The sequence below is a fragment of the Cicer arietinum genome, chromosome 1 (genome assembly GCF_000331145.2).
Source record: "Cicer arietinum cultivar CDC Frontier isolate Library 1 chromosome 1, Cicar.CDCFrontier_v2.0, whole genome shotgun sequence".
NCBI lineage: Eukaryota > Viridiplantae > Streptophyta > Magnoliopsida > Fabales > Fabaceae > Cicer > Cicer arietinum.
Genome location: NC_021160.2, coordinates 15,541,381 through 15,565,621, shown reverse-complemented (window position 1 = coordinate 15,565,621; position 24,241 = coordinate 15,541,381). Strand labels below are relative to the sequence as shown.

At 33.2% G+C, this 24,241-nt stretch overlaps 2 protein-coding genes across 10 annotated transcripts; one reads left to right on the top strand and one right to left on the bottom strand.

The window, feature by feature from the left end:
* Positions 1 to 1,648: 1,648 nt before the first annotated feature.
* On the top strand, positions 1,649 to 9,779 carry LOC101489343 (protein FIP1). 8 transcript variants are annotated; one of them, XM_073364748.1, is made up of 16 exons: positions 1,649 to 1,889; positions 2,023 to 2,114; positions 2,537 to 2,641; positions 3,799 to 3,848; positions 4,079 to 4,145; positions 4,382 to 4,454; positions 5,377 to 5,432; positions 5,845 to 5,941; positions 6,339 to 6,423; positions 6,546 to 6,608; positions 7,871 to 7,930; positions 8,025 to 8,074; positions 8,163 to 8,226; positions 8,607 to 8,699; positions 9,272 to 9,334; positions 9,459 to 9,779. In XM_073364748.1, the coding sequence occupies exons 1-16, from the start codon at positions 1,834 to 1,836 to the stop codon at positions 9,570 to 9,572; spliced, it is 1,188 nt and encodes a 395-aa protein (XP_073220849.1). In that variant the 5' UTR covers positions 1,649 to 1,833; the 3' UTR covers positions 9,573 to 9,779. The 8 variants fall into 8 exon arrangements, 7 of the variants coding, with proteins under 7 accessions (XP_073220849.1, XP_073220850.1, XP_073220842.1 ...); XM_073364741.1 differs by having other exon boundaries at positions 1,660 to 1,889; positions 1,973 to 2,114; positions 8,025 to 8,038; XM_073364738.1 differs by having other exon boundaries at positions 1,660 to 1,889; positions 1,973 to 2,114.
* Positions 9,780 to 15,582: 5,803 nt separating this feature from the next.
* Positions 15,583 to 23,772, bottom strand: LOC101489669 (uncharacterized). Of its 2 annotated transcripts, none has more exons than XM_004488031.4 (15): positions 23,350 to 23,772; positions 22,563 to 22,823; positions 22,149 to 22,273; positions 21,838 to 22,060; positions 21,224 to 21,349; positions 20,826 to 21,082; positions 20,397 to 20,504; positions 19,936 to 20,077; positions 19,655 to 19,823; positions 17,698 to 17,855; positions 16,810 to 17,133; positions 16,638 to 16,712; positions 16,449 to 16,518; positions 16,163 to 16,320; positions 15,583 to 16,026 (listed from the first exon to the last, which is right to left on the bottom strand). In XM_004488031.4, exons 1-15 carry the CDS (start codon positions 23,632 to 23,634, stop codon positions 15,877 to 15,879), a joined length of 2,631 nt encoding a protein of 876 aa, XP_004488088.1. In that variant the 5' UTR covers positions 23,635 to 23,772; the 3' UTR covers positions 15,583 to 15,876. The 2 variants fall into 2 exon arrangements, with proteins under 2 accessions (XP_004488088.1, XP_004488089.1); XM_004488032.4 differs by having other exon boundaries at positions 21,838 to 22,054.
* Positions 23,773 to 24,241: the final 469 nt, after the last annotated feature.

Genomic DNA, 24,241 nt, shown 5'->3' with positions numbered 1-24,241 from the left:
CTTCTTTGCTTTAATATTCTGCAAGTCTATGTTTATTCTTTTTTGAACCATATGTGTGACTCCTTATAATGTTTGATTAATAAAAAAGATACTTTGGTACAAAAATGTTTGTTTGCATATAATAATGGATACAAAAATTGAGGCGGAGCTTTTTGACAAAAACACTTTGCCTTATATCATGCTTAAAATAGAATCGAAATTCAAATCTAATTAACATGTTTGTCATCATAAAAAATGATGAGATTGTTGAGGTAATATCCCTAATTATTATTATGAAGATAATCAACCAATTAATTAAATTGTTAATTATGATTATGATCATTTTATTTATTAACTTGTGTTTTTGAGTGATTTATTCAAAGTTAGGAAATTAAGAACAAGCTTGCATATTCATGCAAAAATCACATGGCCTTTTCAAAGCAATTAAGAAAGCTTTGATCATTATTTGTGGTCCTATATTATGCCCTATCAAGACAAAAGTCCACTTTTGTAAAGTCCAAGAACTTTTGAATAATCTTCAAAATGAACGATTTAAGAATATTTTTTAACATTATGGTTGTCCTTTATTGAAGAGCAAATCAAGACAAAACAATTTGGGAAGTTCAAACTGTAAGTTAAAAATATCAAATACACACATAAGATGTGAACAATGAGAAAATGATACAAGTAAACGGTATTAGCATTATCATGTAGAAAGTTATGCATGATTCTGATCAAACATAGTACCAACACACTTTTGACAGCTCATTCTTACACTTGATCACGTTTTCCTTCTGACTCAAAGCAAGAACGTTTTGGGTTGGTAAAAATATTTTGGACAATAATAAAAATATGTGTTTAATATGTTTAAATTAGATCTAACACATGGCTAATGTGTCTAACGACTATATTATATTCAACTTTATCTCAGTTTTCAAGACTCTCTTCATCTATAAAAGGCAAATCAATAAAAGACAAAGACAAGAGCTTCAAAGCAATCAATCTACACTTGATCGTTAAAACTCAAATTCAAAAGCTCTTATTTCAAACAAAACTCCAATTCTGTAAATATACTTGTGGATCATCTTACTGAGTTATAGTTGTTAATCAATCTCAAGAAAATACGTACTAGTATTGTCTACCTTTATATAGTAACCATCTCACGCAACCTGCTTGTGTGATGCGTGCGAATGCACACAACTTGCTTGTGTGATGCTTGCACGTGTATCTTGTTGGTATATTATAAAAACTCAAATTTAAAGTTTCAGAATTTTGTTTTTATTCATGTATAAAAATCATTTATTTAATTTCTATAAATTATCATGCAAACCTTTAGTCCCTATTGAAATGTTCCTAAATATTTTTAAATTTAATATTTAAATCTATATTTTCGTTACTTTTATTTCGAATATAAAATATTTAAAAGTTTATATTTAATTAATTTAAAATTAAAAATATTCTAAATTTTGATGAAAAACTTATTTAATCTAATATATTTTTAAAATAAAAATTTAAGGTAAAAAGAGGATGATACATTGAACCATTTGAAATCAAAATATATTCTTTTACATACATAAAACATTTAATCATTCGAGTAAAAAAAAACATTTAACCATTACGAAAAAAATTAATATTTAATACTTGTAGAAATGAATTTTCAATGAGTTGAAGATGTTGTTTAATTAATGTAAGTATAGTAAGAAAATTGTTGGTTGCAAACCATATTCGCAAATGACATTACTAATTTCATTCACCAAGAACATTAGCCTCCTTAAATGCACCTTCCTTTTTCCAATTCGCAGATTCCAACACACCGAATCACTCATCACGACGATCCAAACCTAGAACTAGAAGATGGCAACGGAGAGATTCCCTTCTCCGCCATCCACATCTCAAGAGGAAAACGCTCTGTGAGTTAAACACGCTCTGAATTCGTTTTTTGTTTTCAATTTGTTCTATTTTTCAGTTCCGATTTGAATTTTTATTAGTGCAGTTACGATGCATGCAAAATCAAGCTCTCTGTTTTGATTTTCGTTGTTGTAGTTTTCTGGATATACTTCATGAGGCTCCTTTATTTGCTCACCGCAAAGCTGCAAGGGTTGTTGGAAGCGTTTTCTATTGCATACTATTGGCAAGTTGAAATTTTCTTATATGTTGTTGATTTGATCATTTGTGCTGATGATTTTTAATTGAATTTAATAGTTTTTTTGCTAAGAAACACAAACTCGAACACCTGACACGTAGATACCAATACTAATTTAAGAAAATAATAAAGTGATTGAATGTAATGTATCGTTGTCGTGTTGGTGTCCGACAGTGATACTGCCCTCGATTGAAATATAAGCAAAAATAATAATTGAAAGTATCTGGTTTTGATTAAGACTAGATACATCAGCTTTTCATCTACCATTTTTACTCATATTTTATCCCTTCTGGAGGGAGTATGTGTCGGGCATGCCTTGGTGTTGGTGCTAGATTTGTTGTGTTATGAATATTATTATGGTGTGATGATTTGGTTGCTTTTTTGTTTTTTGTTTTTTTTTTTCATTTTAGGCAGGTTATGCTACTTTGGCTGTAGGAGCTCAATGGATATTTCGTCCTGTGCAAGGATTGATATCTCCTGTGCTATGTAGTTGTGATGTTCTTCTTTTGCTGTTGACAGGTTTGGTTTGGATGTGCATAGTTTTATGATTAGTGCACAGCGTTTGCTTAGTTCTTCGGAAGAAGTTATCTGTTATGATAGGCTGAGGTTCATTGAATTTGACTTTGGGCAATGGGATAACGTTTTCTGCATTGTTGCTGTTTTATTATTTTATAAGGAACTTCTTCTGTTGGAAAAATATTTTTCACAACAGTTAATGTGTGTTGCAAACTTTGTTTTCGCAATCTCAGAAAACTGATGATGTTTTCCAATTTTCAATTTTCTTACTTTAAGTTGTAAAAGAATAACTCTTGCAGCGCATTTTGCTTCCTTAAAGAACGGTGATGGTGATGAGCAGTCTAGCGAAACATAGTCCTGATGCACCCCTTGCCCCCAAAATTTTAAAACTATATTTTTGTTTTTCATCTTAGCTTGAGTTTGATAGAAATACGTAATTGTTATTTGTTGCACTTTTTAAAGAGAGAAGCTAGTAAAAGGAGAAAAATGATATAACTATACAATTGATTTTTACTATAGTAATCTTGTCCAAGAATCGAACATAAGGGTAATATCCTTCCGTGACTAAGTAAGAGCGGCACCTAATGAATTTGCTCGTTTCTTAGGTGACATTAAAAAGTGGAAGTATGTATCAGAACATGCAATCACCCCGCCCGCCCGTCACCCATAGGGGAACCCAAATTAGACCCCTATGGCTTACTGAGAAATTTATAATGTATTAACATGTCATTACTTAATAAAACAAATTTTCAATATAGCCACTTTGGGATTTGTAAATTCCTATGGAATCCAAAGTCAAATGCAAAAAATGCTCTAGAGTTTACATTTTTTTGGAGAACTAAAGGGGCTTTTAGCCCCTTTGGAGTTTACATTATTGTTTTGTTAAATGTTAGTGGAGAGTGGGATTTGAAACTTGCTCCATTATGACTCCCAACTCCTTTATCTCACACTCCCAGAGTCTCAACCACCAAGCCACCCTTATGGCTCCCCCTACATTATTGTTGTGTTTGTCCATGGTAATGTATAAAATTAACATAAAATTATTGTATGTAGCATAATAAGCTTAATAAATGTTTTTATTTCATCTAGCATTCAAAGCTTCTTCCATTCAAAGCACATTCTGTATTGGGTTCAAATGCTGTTCCTCTTTACTGTTTCAGGAATCTTTCAACAATATCTGGTTTATCAAGTGCAGAAGATACGGTTGCAGGTAATTCAGTCAATTACTAGTACTTTTTTGTCACAGTAGTATCGTAATTTGGCCATCTCACATGTGCATGTTCCCATTGGCATTTGTTTGGAAGCATTAACTGATAGAACTCTGGAATATGAAGTTCAATACAGTTAGATCTATAAAAGAATAGAATTTCCAAAAGAACTTTTCCTACTAAGAAATCTGAAGGTGTTTAATTATGTTTAATCATTGGTGTGATTTCTCAGGGCTATTATAGTTTCAGCCAGAAGTTGAAATTTATTGTTCGCATACCCTTCGCCATTACAGCTTATGGTACGCTTTTCAGTGTTTGTACTTTTTAACTTTTAGATCATACTTAATTTTAACTTTTAGGTCATACTTGACACAATTGAAGTCAATTGATACATATGTGGCAAGTGCCAAGAACCAAATCAACCCAATAGCTTAAATTGTTAGGTAGAGCACATGAATGTTTTCAACATGAATAGTTTATATTATGAGTTCTTAATTATAATGTGGATATTTTCAAATGTTTGATTTATTGTCAGGAACTGCTGCTATGCTACTTGTTATAGTCTGGAAACCGTACACTGGTTTTCTGTCAATCTCTGCAATATTGAGGTATATTCATCTTTGGGTCATACTTATCCATTTAAGAAATTCTTTATGTGATATATTTAATGGAGTTAAGAAATAGAATATCAGGAAGACAGTGCCGTTTCTAAATATGAAGGACTACTAGTTAATGTAAAATCTTATCAATAGAAGTTGCTAATAACATTTGATTGATGATTAAATGCTACAAATTTGATATTATAGCATGCGATAAATTTCTTCTAAGAGATTCTTTTATTATTATTATTTTTAAATGTTATACATCTACTATGCTTATAATCTTGTGTTTTGTGTGGTTATCACCTAATTGTACTCTTGAGAAAGGCTTACTTGACTTAATTGCTTGAGAGGTTATATCTCAGATTTTGAATTAATATTCACAATTATACAAAACTGAATCCCTTAGTTTTAGGGTTTGAATTACATCAATACTTCCCCTCTTGTCACATAGATGAATTTGGATTCTCTAAGTTCCTGAATTTAGGCAAAATCCTATTAGTAGAGGGTATGGAGTCAGATTTGTTGGGTGCTGCAAAGACAAACACATCTTTGGGGTTTGTCTAAATTCAGGAACTTTAGAGATTTTGAAATTTAGAAAATTTAAATCCAATTAATATATTTTAATATTTTTGGGAGAATCTTACAATTCGTGTTATGATCCCATGATTTGCAATTTCGACGCCCCTCCCCAATCCTAGGCCGTATCTCGATTTTAACTACCTTGTTTAGAAGGAAAAAAGAAAATAAGGAATTTTAACTAGTACACTGTAGTACTGTACAACTGCTCATTAATCATTGTCAAGTACTTCCATGTGGCATATTTCATTCCCTCTGCTACCTTTCTTTAGTTCAAACTGGAAATTAGTTGCTCACACTTTTTCACCTACCAAGATGTCTGTCTTAATTTGGTTGCCTCAAAATTATGCAGGATTATTATGGTAGTCGAAGCATTATGTGCTGGATGTTTTATGAGCCTTTACATTGGTAAGATACAATCCTTTCGTATTTTTATTGGGGGAGGGAGGGTTACAAAGGAATGCTTACAGCCTTCAGGTGCCACAGCCACTCATTGGATGAAAAACCTGGGAACACTTGTTGTTATGTAGTACATTATATAAAAAAATTAAACAATTTTAAGATTTGTTCTTTTTGAAAAGCTTTAGCGATGTATTGAGTCTTGGGGAGGGGAGGACAGCACCCTGAATTGGCTGAAAAATTTAGAAATATGTATTGCATTCTAGGCACCTACCCTACTGATTGAATTAGATATTTATATATCTTGTTCAGATTCACCTCACTTTTATAGTTATATGAATATGATCTCATTTTTGTATAGTAGTTAATTGTAGTAGCAGTTTTACGTAATCCATTCTATGTGCGTTTTCTATGCAAGCAGGTTACATACACCAGTATAATTCATTGAACTCCCATCCTGATGTTCTGAAGTCCTTATACTCACCCCTACAACCATCAAGTTCTTTGGAGGGTCTAAGGCAAACATTTTGTAATTTAGTTTCTTTCTTAATGAACTTCATAACTCAATATCCATGTTTCATTCTCAAACCGCAAAATTATAAACTTTGTTTGGCAAACTATAGTAGTATTTATAAATGCACGACGATATACCTTTTATGTATTCCATTCATGTTATGGAAAACACAAATGCATATCACATTTTCAAACACATCAAACATAGTTCTCGGATTGTGAAGAACCGCTAAATTAGAAACTTCGTTTGGAAAGCTATAGTATTTCTGAATGCACGGTGATCTACCTTCTATGCATTCCATTCATGTTAGGCAAAAAAAAGAACATTTGCAATCACATAAAAACACTAGGTTCTTGGATTGTGAAGAATGTAAACTCTGTAATTAGTATATCTTGATGCAGCAGGTACCATGATGGTAGGCTCTCTGATCAGCAAATGGCTTTGTTGCAATATCAGCGTGAAAATCTTCATTTTTTGAGCGAGGAGGTATCTCAGGATTTGAAGCATCCGTTTATTCTTATTGATATACACTTTAACTTGTTCTGATAGTGTAGATGCTCGACTAATGGAACCTGCATAAATTAGTTCATTAACATTTTGTCTTGCAGATTCTTCGATTGCAAGAATCTTTAAGCAAATATGAAAGAACTGATGATCGGAGCACGCCTCAGGTAATAATGGACACAAATAAACTATTTCTCTTCCTAGTCTTCGTTACTACAACTTAATTTTAAATTCCTGTGTTATGTCTCTGACTGTGAGCATGTGTCATTGTAACTTATCCAGCTAAAATATTCGATATGTGTTAGCAAATATCTTTGTTGAATTAGTAGATTAGTAGAGACGCACTGCAATCTGAAGTTATCTTGTGATGTAAACGAGAGTACCATGCTGAATTTTATTCAATTTACTTTCAAAATCACTCCTGCTAAAGTATAGTTTTTTATTCGACCCTGACCCTTCTCTGGTAACTAAAACTGTAGTTCGTTGGACATGGACAGAAATTTTCTTGAAGTTGTGCCATGAATGCTAGTCTTTATGATTACTACCTCAATTTATTTGAATTATCAGAACTTAGAAAAAGTTCCTAATATAATCATGTAATACAAGTAGGAAATTGATCTAAAATAACTAGGGTTTCTCACCATAAACTTTATACCTTTCAATGATAGGTCTCTGTCGCAATGTGTTTATGGTATGTACAGTTTAGTCACTTTTATTCACCTGCAACAGTTACCCAAATGATTTATTTTATGTCACATTATCATGTGGATCTCTAATTTAACTTACAAATTTTATTTCAATGACACTGATCGCACCACCTGTTCTGTTGAGATCTTGAAGATGGGTTCGCATCTAGTTTTCCAAAGCCACTTGTAGCTCTACAACCAATTTTTCTATTTTTTAGGGAACAAATTGCTATTATTGCGCTTTGACCTTGCTCATTATAAGTAATAACTTTTGGAATATATTTATAGTGGAGGGATGTCGTAAATCTTGTTTCAGTAGCCTTTAAACCTATTGTTGCCATCCATTTTGTTGATAACCTAGTTGAAAAATTATTTGCCCAGGAATGACATTGAGTCAAGTTTAGTAGAGGCCAGACTTTAGAGACTTAGTTTCTGCTCGCTTAGAATATGTCATGTCAGGATAAGCCTGATAAAAAAATTGAGCCTAATTTCTCAACTTGAGCTCATAAGCTACTCAAGCTCAATGAACCAAGCTTGAACTCAGTTCAACTTCGAGCCTTGTAGGCTAAATGATAATGAACTAGCCTTGAATTGTATAGCGTAGTCAAACCAAATATACAATTTACATAACCAAGCAGTGAAGAAATCTATACCAGCGTCGCTCATTAATAACTCTTGGTTTCTGTAAATATTTTTCGCTCGGTCTTTTTTCTTTTTCAGGGAATAAATTGCTTATATTGCAGGTTGACCTTGCTCATCTACTAGCAGCTCGTGATCAGGAACTGCGTACAATTTCTGCAGAGGTAATTACAGTCTGTTCTAGTTTCTAATGTTCTTGCGGACAACTACTAGTACCTATGACACTCTCCTAACTAGGTCGCAATAATTCACATGTAGATAACTCTTAGAAGGTGGGTTGGGCAGTTTAGTGAGATGTATAGCCCAAGGTAGGTTGGACAGTTAAGTGATGAAAGCTAAGCGAGTTGTTTGAAGTTGATAAAATCACTGCTTGTGTTATTTTTTTTGTCATCCCAGCCTGAAAATGATGGCTAGTCTGGAACATTCAATGGACGCCATTTATCATGAGATTCTATACATTGTAAGATCCCAGATGTGCAAGTAGAGCAATTAGTTAAATGTTATGCTCTAGAAATCTTACGACCTCTAATTTTTTTCTGGAACACTTTTACTTATGTTAAATTTCTATAGAAAGTGATGTTTTGATGCTAAATCAAATTGGGTAATACTTAAACATTATGTTCAGTCAGATATTAACATATTTATTTATCTGAGAAATTAATACATTATTGAATTTACACTATGAATCAATAAATCAGTGATTTGAACAGTATCTCTTATCCCACCATCTCATTATATGAATATCTATAGGAATTTGACAAAATTAAGTCAGTCATCAGATATCATTCAACTCCACTTGCTCAAAACTAAAGGGATCCTCGCTTGAAATTTATGTTACAGATGAACCAAGTGCAATCTGAACTAAGGCTTGCACGGTCCTTGATTGCTGAAAGGGACTCCGAGGTCCAACGTGTCCGCACGACCAACAATCAGGTATCTTACAGGTTTTATTAATACTAAAAAGGGGTTAAATGTGTTTTTATTTCTTAAAAAGAATTTGTAAAATTTGACTTAATCTCTGAAAAAAATTTATTCCTTTTTTAGCCTTAACATTTAACAATAATAGTGTGTTTTTAGTCCCTTAGTATTTTAACAGAAACTACAAGCACCCAAACCAATTAGGATTGAAACAAATGGGTGCACCTTTTGCTCAGTGCTCACACTTGCTGTGACTTCGGTCCAAGTTTGGAATTTCCTAATTGGTAGGCTATACCTAAATTCCATTGTAAATCTTCGTTGAGGTTGGTAGTTCTCCCTAGCGTTACATGAGCATGTGTCTCCCCTAATCTATTTTTTTTGTATTTCAGAAAAAGAAAAAAAAAACAATTTTTAATCTTTTAGGAATTGAAATGAATAAAACAATTTGGTAAGAAAAAGGAATAAATGTTTTGGAGAGATCAAAAGTCAAATTTTATCAATTTTATAGGAATTAAAAATATATATAACCCAACTAAAATTAATACTATTAGATGCTCATAATAGAATTCTGGTTATAATCGTAACAGTATGTAGAAGAGAATGAAAGACTCAGAGCTATTTTAGGAGAATGGAGCACCCGAGCTGCCAAGGTATTATTCATTTTAATAATAACTGTGTAATACACAAATATCCATCAAGTGTTAGAATAATCTTTTGAGCTTTGTGGTTGTTAAAATGGTCTGCTAAAATCTTTTATTGATGATATTTTGAAAGCTTGAGCGAGCATTGGAAGCCGAACGGATGTCAAATCTTGAATTACAAAGGAAGGTTTCAACGCAAAAAAATCAAGCACATATGTCAGTAGAAGCAACTGAACAAGGAGCTTAATTCACTAACTACGCAAATGCATATATGATATCCTCTGTTCATGTGGACCTCGTTCTCAATGTTAAAAGCATGCAGTGATCGAATTTGTATCCACAGCACCATCACTGTTGTGTGGAGATCCAATGTACATATATATTATTAGTTCCAAACAGGGTTTTATTTTTGTGCTAAGAGAATTCCAAAATTATCTAGTTTGATTTAGGGTTTTGTTCTCTTGTATGCTTGATGTTTGCATTTTTCTTGTTTAGTCTTTGGTCATAAAGGAAGTTTCTATGTATCTACAACCACTTCTTCCACAATGGAAGGTCTATCTTTGCCTCAGACTATCAACAGTGCGAGCACCACCACACTCAAAAACCTACATCCAATTGTTTCTCCTTTGTGCCAGAGTTGTTCCAGTGTCATATCTTAGCCTTCTCTTTGATTCTAACATCATATAAGACTCTCCTTTGTTCTGCTGGCATCTTACCGCACAATCACTTCCCTTCCTCCGTCGATCCCTTTATGAATCACAAATATTCCTCATCCAATGCAAGCAAATGTGTTGCAATGTAGACCTGCAACTGTTGGGACTAGATTTTGTCACAAGATTCACTTGGTTGGTTGAGTGTTGTTTAGATGTAGGGTTATCTTCTATGAGGTTCATCAATTTTCCATATTGTCAAGGAGTGAAAGGAAAGAACTACTTGGATCAAATTCAACAGCAGCTGCGCAAGCATTTCATTCAAAATGGAAAGCGAATCCATGTTTCTTGAAGCATGTTTCAATGGTTGAACTAAGCTTTCCACGATAGCTACAAACTCTTGGTTGGGTTTTCATTGTTTGATCGTGAGGAATATCCTCATCTTCCTCTTCCAAAAGGTTTTCCATCGGCTGCATTTTCCTCACTACATACATGTCTTTCATGTTGAATAGAATCCATCAAGAGGATTTGTGACTTAACCGTAACAAAGTTATCATTCAAACCCCTGAAGAACCTGATTGTTCGATTCAAATCATGTCCAGTTTTCACATCTCTCTTATCATTTCTACAATCATATCAAATATATAAGCATCAAGTTCCAAGTTCCTCCCATAGAACCTTTAATTCGATGTAATATTCAATAACACTGAATGATACTTGCTTTAAACCATAGATCTCTTACAAAATATCAGATATCCTTAGCTAATCTCCTTGAGAGAACCTTTCTTTGAGTTCTATAGACACATAAAAAACATTGTCTAGAAAAATAAATGCTGAATTCATGAACCAAGAGTGAATTATATTGCAAGGCCAGGGACAAGGATGGCACCATCCACGAAGTCGTGATTTTTTTCCTCCAAGGGCTTTTCTCGTTGCATGAGCCCTAGCATGGTAGTTTGTTTGGGTAAGTAAATGAGTGACAGTTACTGATGAAGGACCCATCAGAAGGATGAACATAAAAGGACAATTGGTGTCCTCTTGGGGAACATTTCGATTATTGTGTTGGTTTTTATCCATTTGTCAAAGAAACCTTCAACATGTCTTGGATACCATGTTAGAATATAAAAATAAGGTAAAAGTAGAAAAGGGAAAAGGTTAGGAAATGCATAATAATATTATTTAATTGATTCTTTAGGGGTATTCTTATTTATAGCCACATGTGCTCCTATATTAGAGATAGTGCACCTTGATGTAGGAAATAAAAATACTAATATCTTAACAACCTTGTTGAGTCACCATGAATCTCAATCAAATTTTGATGCAATATCATCCTCTGCCACATAAAGCTCATTTACTTGCTGGTTCTCTCTGTAGTCTAGACAACTTCGGTAAAACCATCTATTTCAAAAGTCTTTCAAAATACACATATCATGCGCAATAATCTTGTTTAAGATTTGATTCGTTGGGTTTGATGACTTTGAACCTCATCCTTTCACACTACATATCATTCAAAGATCCACTACTTTATCAGCAACTTCCTTATGACCTGAAACATACTAACTACCCGTTTTGCAACTTTTGCCTTAGCTTGAAGAAATTTATCTTAATCCAGGATTACAACATTCACCACATTTTGCTTGCAAGTAGCAAAAGCATGACCAATAACTTTACATTGTGATACAAAAACAAGCAATTTTTTATATTTTATGTCTAATTTTAGTTGATAAATCAACTTCAATTAGAACTATAGCATAATGTCTAAAAAATCTATCCAAGGAATTAGTGTTTCTGCATTAAGACTCATTGAAATTCCAAGATTGATAGCAATTACAAAGAGAATCTTTGGACGCTAGTATTCTTGGGATAAACACAAGAAACGAACCCAATATTGCGTTGTTGTTTGTTTAAGATTGTTAGGATTGAAATCTAAAATCCAAGCGAATGATTTGAGAAACTTAGGTTTAAGGTTCCATAAAGCTACCTAGCAAACACTATGAAAACCCTCAAAACAAGAGAACATTTTTTTTAATTAGCTAAAACATGAGAACGTAAATTCATTAAAAGGGCCTCGTCGTCAAATCAGCTTCCAAAGCTTAACTAACTTTGCACGTAAATCATCTAATTTAAGGGACAAGTCTTCCTTAGATAAAATAAGTTTGTCATGAAGATGATTTTTGCAATCATCCAAACCAACTTTATATCACTCCTCCGGAATTTTGATGATAAGATTCATATAAACCAGCTTTATATTACTTCTCCCTTCAAGTTTGGTTTTGGTAATTCATTAAGAGGAATATTACAAGCGATGCTAAGAGCTTGAGCAAAATATTTTCTAACCTAATCACCTTTATTCAACACCTGTCGAACATTCATATAGCACTAATTTTAAGGTTCAATGAACCACTATCATTCAGGTATAACACACGTCAATTAGAGAAGTAAGTAGAAAAAAGGACATGCCAATTAGAGAAGGCAACTTTATCCATGGCAAAGAGAAAAAGCCCTAGGTAGAAACCCTAGTAGGACATTTTTTTCATCCTCTTCAATGATTTTTCATGTGCAAAAACTTAAACATATGCACCAAAATTATGTTCTAATTTACTCATATATTGCAAAAACTATATGGTACTAATCTATTCAAAAAATTTAGTCGTGAATAAAATAGTGGTCATAAGAAAATCCATTTGAATATTAGACATAAGGGAACAAGATACATATTAGATCTCTGAAGGTTACTCCTATTATAGAAGAATTTGATGGTGGCATCAATCAAAGTTCTCCTACTTCAAATTTCTTCATCATCTATTTTTTTACTTAAATGATGAGATATTAACGAGGAACGATAAAGTAGAGGGAGATACAGAAAAATCTATAGTTGATAAGGCAACATCGGGTATGAATGGTGTTGTTGTAGTTCAAAAGTTTATATGGTGGTTCTCCACGGAATCAATTATGTTTTTGCTAGTTTGTTGAAGGATAACCATCTGCTTTTTTGGGATTTGATTAATCAAGGCAGTTAATTTTTTTTGTTGATGCGAGTTAGTTAGTGTTGATCTCTTGCAAAAAAATATAGGGTTTTGTACTGTGCAGCCCCCATTTTACCTCTCACCCTCCAAATATTTTTAGACTACCTTCTCCTTGTTTAATTTGTATAAAATAATGGAAAAATTTATCATTTTAGTTTTCCAACCCCCACTTTCGAAAATTATAAAAAAATTCTTAACTTTCGAAATGTAATTATTCAGACAAAATTACTAATTTTGAAACTTTAGAAAAATATAAAACTTTCGAAATGCAATATTGCAGAAGTTTTCGAAACATTGGATGAATATGAAAATTTCGAAGTATACTTTTCTAGAAAGCTTCGAAAGTTTGGATGAATTTGAAACTTTCGAAGCATATATACTTCGAAATTTTCAAACCTTTCGAAGTAATTCCATTTCGAAAGTTTCAGAATTTTCGAAACTTTCAATTTTTTTTAAAACAATTACTGAAACTTCTGAAATTAGATATCAAATTTATTACTATAAATGTATTACTATTAATTTATTACTATAAATTTATTAATAATAAAAATGCATTTCGAAACTTTCCATGAATACCAAAGTTTCGAAACTAAATTTTTTTATGTTTTTGAATTTTATATTTCGAGATTATTAGAAAGTTTCGAAGGTTTATACATTTCGAAAGTTTCATGTTCATAGAATGATAGTTTCAAAATTTTGGGAAAAACTGAACTTCGAAAGTTTCATGTTCATGAAAACTTTCGAAGATTTGGAAAATTAATATTTCAAAAATTTCAAAGTTTCGAAGTTTATCTTACTTTTGAATTTCGAAGGTTTCAAATGTTCGAATGTTTGCAAATATGTGATTCGAACAATTCAAACTTTCAAATAAAAATAGATGAAAAAAAAGAGAAGAGATTTTTTTTGGAATTTTTACTAATAATATTATGGGCAATCTGGTATTTTTCATAAAGAATGGAGGTGGGAGGTATAAGTGGGGAGTGTACGGTACAAAACCCAAAAATATATAATTGACAATATTGATTAAAACAATATTCTTAATAGAAGTTGCTAATGTCATTCATGATGTCTTCAGAAATAGTTCGTCTAAGACAACTAACAAATAGTGGACAAGGCTAAGGAAACTTAGAGATAGGACAATCAGGTATGTGTTTCTTAATTTGTGTTTTATAAGCTCTTAAAGTGACACAATGCCAAATGATGAAACTCTTCAAGGTCTTGAAATCTACAAAACATTATTTAAGCAAGAATGTTGTGCATGACATGCCTATTTTGGAAAAAGTAAAATAATTTTACTGAATTAGTATCTAAAGACCAACAAGAAAAAAATATGAGTTCACACCTCTCTGTAAAACTTGCATCTAGGTCCACATGACATTTGGTATATTATTTTTCTTTTTGCTTCTTGTATTTTCTTGGGTTACATTTATGCCCCTCATTTAGTAAGTCTCAAACTTCTTTATTATATAAAACTATTTCTTATCGATATGAATGATGTTATACATCCTCGAGAAAACTAGATCATGTGGTAAGCCACTATGAAGCATCAATATAAAAAAGGCTTTTGCCTTCTTGTCATTTAGAGGAAGCTTTATAGTATTTGAATGTCTTCGTATGATTCCCAACTTTAGATGCTGGTGTATTGTGGATTTATTGTAGGGTGATTTTCTGTTTAATGTGATTTTGGTCTATTTATCATTATTTTAGTCTATTTGCAATACGAAAATGATTACACTTTTTTACATTAAAAATGGTTGCACATTTTAATCATTACATGAAGTTTGATCAACCACGTAGACGTAGGATTTACTATTGAAAAAAGTAATTTATCAAAATGGAAATATGGGACATCTTCATGAAGAACCTACATAATAAAAACTTAATCGTGTAAGATCAACTACTTATTGACAATTTTCATAAAACAGAAAATTACACTCCCCCTCTTACGAGAAGCTAGAATCCCACTTTCATTTTCCCTCTAACCTTTACATTCTACAAATATATTACATTTTAATGTAATTAAGTTCTTATCAAGATCTTGTTTCCTATTTTTAACTGTCGGACATCTTATAAATTGTGGAACAACAAAGAGGGCAAAAATATGTATTTTAAAATTATGCCGATATTATTAAATTAAACGTTTTATCTTAAGTTCAAATCGGAAACCTCACAGATGTATAAATTAATAAATTAATGGTAGAATTCATCATCTCTTCTACAAACCCAAAAACAAAACCATATTTTAGTGTCTTAAATCAATATTAAAACATTCAGATTAATTATCAATAACATTATGAAATTTACATAAAACAATTGTTGAAATGACCAATTAAAGGCGTATTGTTGTGTACCATTGAAAAATAATGTGTAGTTCGAGCATCCACTGGGGATGGGGTATAAATTACGATTTAGTCCTTTTTCTTTTTAGCTTGGCTTTGCTCATTCTATTTCAGATATGACAAGACATAATAAATAATTGAAGAAACGAAACTGGGGGCAAGGCAAGGAAGAATTTATGCATCAAAATTTTAAATTTATTAGTTATGATCAACCATAGGCCTAATTGTAAGGAGAAACAATGTAATGAGTGATCCTTGCTGCAAAATTATAATTTTAAGGAGAAACATTGTAATGAGTTATCGTTGCTGCATACTCATCAGTCTCCAGCCAAACAACCAAAGTTGCTCAAAATTGTTTATCCCTCGCTGTCACACATCAGCGAGGAAGAAAGGAAAAATACAGCACTCGACATGACAAGATTACAAAGAAATCATAAGTTATACATGTCATCTGCGGCCTTGCTAAAAGAACCTGTAGTCTGTTGCCGAAGGAAGAAGGCTTTAAATAAAAGTGTCAAATCTTTATTATGACTAGATTACAATTGGCTAACCTGAGAAATTTCATTCAAAAAGAGACACCTGAACACATTGTTGAAGAAATCAGAACCTTTCGCAACACCTCCTTCTCCAACAACGATATCCATGTCATACTTACAAGCTCGCGTACAGTCAGGACAGTACGTCACCTGCAATAGGAAATACAAATTATACATGTAATTTGATAATTCGTATAAGGAAACACATTCTAAACAAATAATTCAGCATTAGATTAGACAAATCGCACACATTATAGGTCAAATATACATTGTTTCAATCACCAACCTCTAGTAACTTAGGTTGGAAAGAGCTGTCTAACATGACATCTACACCGTACATTGCCCTTGATGTTGGACTATGCATCTCAGGATGTGCAACCGCAGCTGCCTCAAACACTGATCGAATCATATTCCTTACTCTTGTATGTATATCCAACCATTTAACTGCAAGAGATACAGGGACGGGAATTTGAATAAAAAATTCACTCAAAATGTATAATATGCTTTGGAAGCCTCTAAAAAATCATCTTCTGAATGTGGCAGAGGATAAGTCAGGAGGCAGTCCTCATTACCTTGATGTTCTTCCTCAAATTCCCTCACAAAATCCTTGATATTTTTATGATTTATTCTTCCACGATAATTCTGAGATACATGTATTGATTGAGTGAGTTAAAACTCAGATACGAAAAAGGAAAGCACTCAAATATTCAATATTTCAACCAAACATCTTGTTGCTAAATTATATGGTACTGAAGACATACCATAACAGTGAAGTGAGTTTCATACTCAAATAAACTACTTCTGTCCAAAGAATATTGGTTGTTAGCTATCCTGACCTGAAATAAAGCATAAAAATAAAACTCATTTCCATTTGAATCTTTTAAGAGAAAAAGAATAAATAAATAATAAAGAAAGAAAGAGGAATCAGTATACCCAGAAACAATCGGAAAGGAATATCTCCAAAGGATGCATGCTCCGAACCAGTACTACATAACGGAGATCAAACTTTTTACCCTGGAACAAGGCAGGCTGTTCAATATACTTCTGGCATATTTTTGGACCAGTTTCCATGAGTCGGATTATTGCTGGTAAATTATCAGTTACGGTAGTATCAATAGTACGGGCCATGTTCCAGGGTTTTAAGATCCAAAGGTTGTCTAGTCCTTCTCTTTTGCGTGCAGAATAGTCACCAATAAGTTGAGACAGATGAGTTTCAAGATTATACGTAGGCTGCAACCATTGAGGAGATCCATGTGCCTGTAGCAAGGTAAAAAAAACATCCCAACCCCAACCCAGAAATGATTCATTTTAAAAAGCCCCAAAAGATAAATGACGCTAAAACTTCAGTTTTATTTGTAAGTGACTTGTAAAATAAAACTAAAAATAAAATTAAAATATAGCATGCTAGGATGAATAAGTATATCATATATACTCCCTCTGAACTCTATTATAAGAAAAAAAGTGCGTACATTTGTTGGACTTACATATAAGCAAATCTTACCTAATCTATCCACATTTAATGTTATTATTTCAAAAACACTTGAATTAATTCTTTAATATTGTAAGGAGGTGACCATCATAATTAGGAGTAGGTTGGTATATCTATTTCCTTTTTACATGAAAACAAGAAAATTAAATGCACTTAACTACCATTCTTAATAATTGTAAAATTAAGTATTTTCGCTTATAATTGAGTCCAAACAGAGAACATATTTCTGAGAGTGTGTTGGCATTTCACTCGAATAAATAATGGAAACAGGTCTGGCATTTAGGATAATCACATCAGCATTAACATACAATATTAATTAACTATAATATTACCTTCTGAATTGTCTCTGCTAAATGATGTTTCATGACAAGACAGGCTTCAAATGGAAATTGATTAATGTATTGCTGATCTGTTAATCCTGCGGCGTTCTTCATCTCTTCATCTACCTGCACACTTGTCCATATTATATCTGCATCTTTTGGGTCCTTTACTGTGGCCAAACACATATTCAAAAGGAAAGGAAGAAAGTCAGTATACAGCAATATATCTTTTAAACGTGGAGACAACCATAAAATCAAATCCAATGGAATTTCATGACAAACATAAGATCTCAGTTCTGCTCAGAAGGGGAAAAAGTTAAAAAATTGGTATAGCGGTGAGGATTGAAGATTGATATATATTCTATAGCGGTGGAAAATTCAATTTACACTCATCGCTTGAAGATTGACATATATTCTATGTTGTCAGTCTCAGATAGCCGAACCCGAAAAATCGCGGATAGCGGGATGACTACTATTGCGAAGGACAAAAAACAACATATTAACTAAACATAAAATACAAGCGGTATACAAAAATACTAAAAAATATAGCAATATACACAAAATTAAAGGAGTAATCATACTTAATAACAAAATTCAACATCAAAATCAAGTTTCTAATAGTAATCATAATCAACAAAATAGAGAACAAAGCAGAAGGAACAGAGCAGACAAAACAAAGTCACAAAAAGAACGAAAACAGCAGAGCAAGAACATAATGATTGGAACAGAATGATGCTGAATGGAGCAAGAAAATAACAAAAACGACAGAGCAAGAAGAAACAGAGGAAGAACGAAAATTGTTTCTTTTTCACGATGCTGAACCAACACCTTTGTGGGTTTATAATAATAAAAATTAGGATTTAAGTGGGTGCAGAATGACCTAGATCCCCTTAATGAAGAATAAAAATATAAAATACAACTTGTGTTTTCGAACAAGCCCTAGAGCGAGTCCAATAGCAGGTCGGGCTAGGATAGCCGGTCGTGGTGATAGTGGGATTTGCGGCCGGGATTCACAATATAGCATATATTCACTATGTTCCAAGCTACATGATGTTTTAATTGTTAATTATGAATTTTTGAAGTTCAAGCAAGCTGTTAGGAGCAGGCCCAATTAGGAAAGCATACATCAGTCAGGACAAGGAACCCTGTTAGCCAGGCACCGCTTCGTTACAAAAATTGTGAGGAGTAATTAATTAGTTAAGCTGTTTAATAGAAGCAAAGAAGTTAATTAGTTGATTAATCAGTTTTGGATGGGACTTGGTAGAGGCCAGCTCAAATATCTGTGGAAGCTATCATTGCATGTCATCCTATTCTTGACCTGGATAACCATTCATCCGGAGTTGAATTAGCTGAAGATTTATAATAAAATTTCCTCATTTTCTTATTGTTTGCCTTCATATTTTGAACCGGTACCTATCAACTAGTACTGAAGCAGCTCCCAAGAAATGGGGAACTGTGTGGGTTGATCAAGTAAATTCCAGAAGATTTTCGTAGGACATATGCAAGCTTAAAGAAAGCATTCAAGGAGGAACATATATGGATTGCAGATTTTAAAAGAGTATGGGTGGATTATCCATTTCGAGCAGCACTTCAACACACAGAAAATGATGGGTGTGGAAGTACTAGAAGAAAGTTCCTACATTGGTACAGGTGGTGCATGAATAGCAATCCAAAGGAAACTTGGGAAAACTTGGGAATAGCAATCCAAGTTCCAACCCAATTATGATCAGAACCCTTCAATTAGGATCCAACATATGGGACTGAAATTGTCGGAAAACAATTGAAGATTAAGGGTTGAAGATCAAGAACCTATACCATTGTGGCTAAGAAACAAAAGTACAGACAAAAACCAATGAAAGAAACAGATATTGAAATAGTTGGAGGAAGATATGTAATAAAATTTCAATATTTTCACTCTGTTTATCTCAATATTGAAGCAGTATCTATCAGATGCACGCAGTCCACTTACTGATTGCAAACTCAGGATGTGTCAAGTTCTCCACCACATGAGGTATATCTGTGTAAACCTGTAAAGGACGCCCATCATGTGGACGGATGCTTCTGCTCTCAGAAGACTGCATAGTGGTGGGTGGTATCAAACTTGTGGTTTGCAATTTCTGATTGTACTTCTCATACTCCTGAGAATAGTAAGTTAATTAGCTTCAAACTTCCCTAAACTTTCTTATGATATATTTTTAACCACAAATAAGAAACATAATCTATCTTTGTAAATTGTAATAGAATAAATACCTGGATAAAATAGTTCTCTGGTGTATGGAACCAGGCAGTAAGTTTGGCAGAACGTTGTTTTTCTTCCCCAATACCAAGAAGAAAGTCACGAGTGCATTCATCACCTTTACAAACATTCTTTGTTGGCCATAAAATAGAAAAGCTGCAAAAAGTGAGTTATAATTTAAACGGTGACTGGTTTTGAATTATCACAAGGTCATGCCACGAAATACATGTAATAATTCATTAAAATTAAGAGGGAAAAGTTTCACATTTAGAAGTCACTAACATGAGCTACAAGGTAATTAAGTTAAAAATTAATGAGCAAGAATTAAGGAGCAAAACCTATAATTAATTTTTTTAAAAATCTTACAAAATATGCAAAAGCTCAATCATATAGTAAAGCAGCAGGTATCTTAGATCATGAAAATACGACTTCAACATCAAAGCACAAATCTGAAAAGCAAAATATAGAAGAAAACCTCACAGCTGATGCCAGATTACCCTCTGGCATGAAGAGAAAAGGGGCCACTCTAAAATTTGGCTCATCACTGTGCCGCAAAGCAGAACCTAATTCATCCATCGCATACCTAAATATATCCAAAACAACGGGCTGTTAGTTTTGTTTATTTTTGGGAAATACCAAAATGATCATTCGTGGTTCATGTGATACTTCTATTTTGTTTTCATTTCAGTAAATGTACTGAACCCAACAATTTGAATGGTAAAAAACATTGACCCATTGATTCAAGTAGTATCACACAATAAATTAGAAATAAGACCACCTTGATGAAATTTTGTTCATTTCAACGAGACTGCAAAATTTATAACTTCAAAGCATATACTGATCAAAAGAAAGCGTGAGCTACATAAGAACCAAGAAAGTAAGACAAGTGAAACGCAAGTCATACCATACAGAGGTTTCGTCCAACTTTTCTTCATCAGCAAGTCTATAAGTCATTAGATATTGCCACATTGCACTTATAATACGGTCATGAATAGGCTCATCAGGAGTCCATTCAGGAAGACGAGGACGAAGAACTGAATCGATAACATGCTTTCCAGTTTCCAATATTGTGGATGCACAGATACCATTTAGTTCAGAAATGTTTGGAAGAGATTCCAGAATTTCAATGGCACTTTCTCCAAGAGGACCGGGGATATCCACCTAAAAATTAGCTCAAATTCCCAAAAGGCTAAAACACTGGTTACCAGAGAATGGAACATAAATAAATTAATAAATTAATAAATAAATAAATAACATGGTAAGTTGGGGCTAGAATAATTGTGATAATATAAATCAAAGTACCTCCAATGAACGTAAGCAAGGGAATCTCCTCAGCAGATCTAACAAGCCAGCAGCTGAGTTTTGCCCCAATGGATTTCCACGAATGTTCAAGTATGAAAGAGACGGCAAACAAATGGGTGAAAATTCCTGACAAAATGAGGGAATCATCAAAATAATTTAGATCAAAACATACAGAGGGATTGGGAATAATGAATTGGTAATACTGTACATTAAAAATCTTGTCTTGATTATGCTTTGTTTACCATTTAACATCTCTTGAGCAAATTTGACTCCTCTAAAAGGAGTAGTTAGTAAAGTGACTAAATCAACAATTGATTGTAACAACCTATGATTGGTTATACATGTGCATACAAAATCAAACATTGACTTGTTTATCAACTACTGATATTACTCACTTTATTCTCAAAAGAGAGATTGCTCGCATTAGAGGAGTTTAATTCCTCTGGAGCATAGAATCAAGAAGACATACATAATTATCAGATTTTTGAACTCAAGCAACCAACATAAGTTCTGGTAAAATAATGTATTTAAGTCAATTTATACTTTTAAAACATAAAGCTAAGTAAAAAAAATGCACAGAGGAGATAAAAAATAATCATAACAAAAATTTCAACCTTGTTGGTCAAATTGTGGATGTTTCTATTTGAAAGGTCGAGACTAGATACACTCAACACTGGACTGTCAGCTTGACCAGCCTTTGCTGGGTTATCCTTTCCATAGATCCCTGCACAAAAGCCCAAAGCCCACTCCCCAAAATTGCTTGTGAAAGTTGAATTATAAATCTCCAGTTCTGGTAACTCCTTAAGAATAATACCTGCAAGCTCACCATCACTATACCTAAAGTAATTTAGTTCTCCTTAACAGTAAGGACTTCCCAAAAAGGAAAATGTGGTTTAAGAAATTTTCAAAATATGAGAAAACTTACCGGTTTTTAAGAACCGGATTATTGTTCAGCCAGAGTCCTTTGAGATTTTTAAATTTGATAACTTCCTGAACAATCAGTTCAGCACTTGTAAGCTTGTTTCCAAATAGGCTAAGCGCCACTAAATCCTGAAACAATGAAAAGGGAGGAGAGTGCATAAGTATTTGATTTATTTATTATAAATGAAAGGTGCTAAGATAACACAAAAACTGAATAATGTGGCAATGATTAAATAATAACAATGTCTGCCATCTTGCCACTAAAATTCAATTCATATATCACATCATAGTATAACTATCATTCCTAAGTTTAATGAGAATGACTTCCATTTGCTAAATGAACAATATCTTGCTATCCAATTCATGTCAACATCCACACACATCAATTAAACAAAAAACTAGATAAAGAGTTACAAACCGGAAATCTAGTAGATAAGTCCAGTGATAGAAGCATATCATCATCAATGTCAAGACCGTCAAGCTCCAACCATCTCAATGTACCGTCACCTTTCTCTTTTGCCTCTCGAACCTCACTTTCCAACATTTCCACTACACCAAGCTTGTCTCTCGAAACTTCATCACCAACGCCATCAACATCAGTTTCACCATCCGAATTCATGTCGACATCCACACACATCAAAGAACCCATCCTCTCTGCCAATCCCGGAACCTCCCGCAGCTAAAACCACCAAAAACAACAAACAACATAAAAAAGGGAGAAAGAACAACCATAACGCAAAACCAAAAGAGTATGCAGTCATTCTGATACCTAAATGTGTGAAACACTGCCATTATAGTCCTGAATATATAGAAATTACAAAAATATCTTAAGTGTATTTTATGTTAGTAATCTATCAGACCAAATTGTCTAACAAAAAACATATTAAATGACCAACCAACCAAACTAACTAACCAAAAAAGACACATTTGAGAATTGTACTAATTAACAAAAGCCGCATTTTGCATGTATCTACGTAGCACGCCTGGTGTCCGACACGTGTCGGCAGGACACAAACACGACAGCAGGCACCTAATTACGTTCAATTAATTCATTTTTCAAATTATTACCTGCATCATAATAGTATTCGTGCTTAGGCAGGTATACATCCAGGGGCTATTTTGACGGCGCAAACACATTTAAGGACCAAAATACTCAAGAACAAAACCCTAGAAATAGAAAATTAGAGTTGCAAGAAGGCAAGTACCTGCTTGTAAGCGTCGGGGAGTCTGAAAGTCCAAGCGTGATCAATGAGGAAGACATTGGAGTCCTTAGCCATAGAATCCGAAGTGAAAACGAGGCGTCTCGTGCGTCCATCTTCGCAAGGTTCGATTTGGAAGTGTTCGCCGCCGTCGAAAGTTTCGGTGAAGAGCTTCTGGAAGAGACGGCGGTGAAGTGACTCCGGTAACCCTGATGCGGCGAGCAAAATTCCGTGAACTTTAGCGAAGTCTTGGTAGGTTTGGATTCTATTGGTGGTCGCCATGGAAACCATTGTTCTGTAACTGTTTTGTTTCAGTGTGCAGTGCGTTGCGACGCTGTATTTGTTGTTAACGAAGTGAAGTGAAGCTCGGTGGAGGTGGTGTAAACATAGTAGGCTGGGCCTGTTTGGATTGAACTTCTCTGTTGGAACATTTAAGTGTATGAAAATTGAAAATTTTACTTTGTACCTTTTCATTTATCCACGTACCCCCTAAAAACTAAACAAAAATATCAAAATACCCTTTTATATATATATATATATATATATATATATATAAATTATCATTTTTTATTTTTTCATTTCAACATTTCTGAAACAGAAGAATTAAAAAAAAAATTCAGAATTTTTTTTTAAAATTTTTCGGTACACAAATTTCACTCCGAAAAACTTAAAGAAAAATTTATGGTATTTTTTAAAATCTTTTTTAAAGTTTTCTGGAACTACCAACAAACTTACACTACCGGCAAACTTCAACGTGACATTTCTGGAAGCTATCGGAAAACTTCATCCATAAGTTTTCCGATAGTTGTTTTATATTTTAAAAAAAAATATTTTTTAAATTAATTTTAAGTTTTTATTATATTAGTATTTATTTAATTTATTTGGTTCTAATTAATTT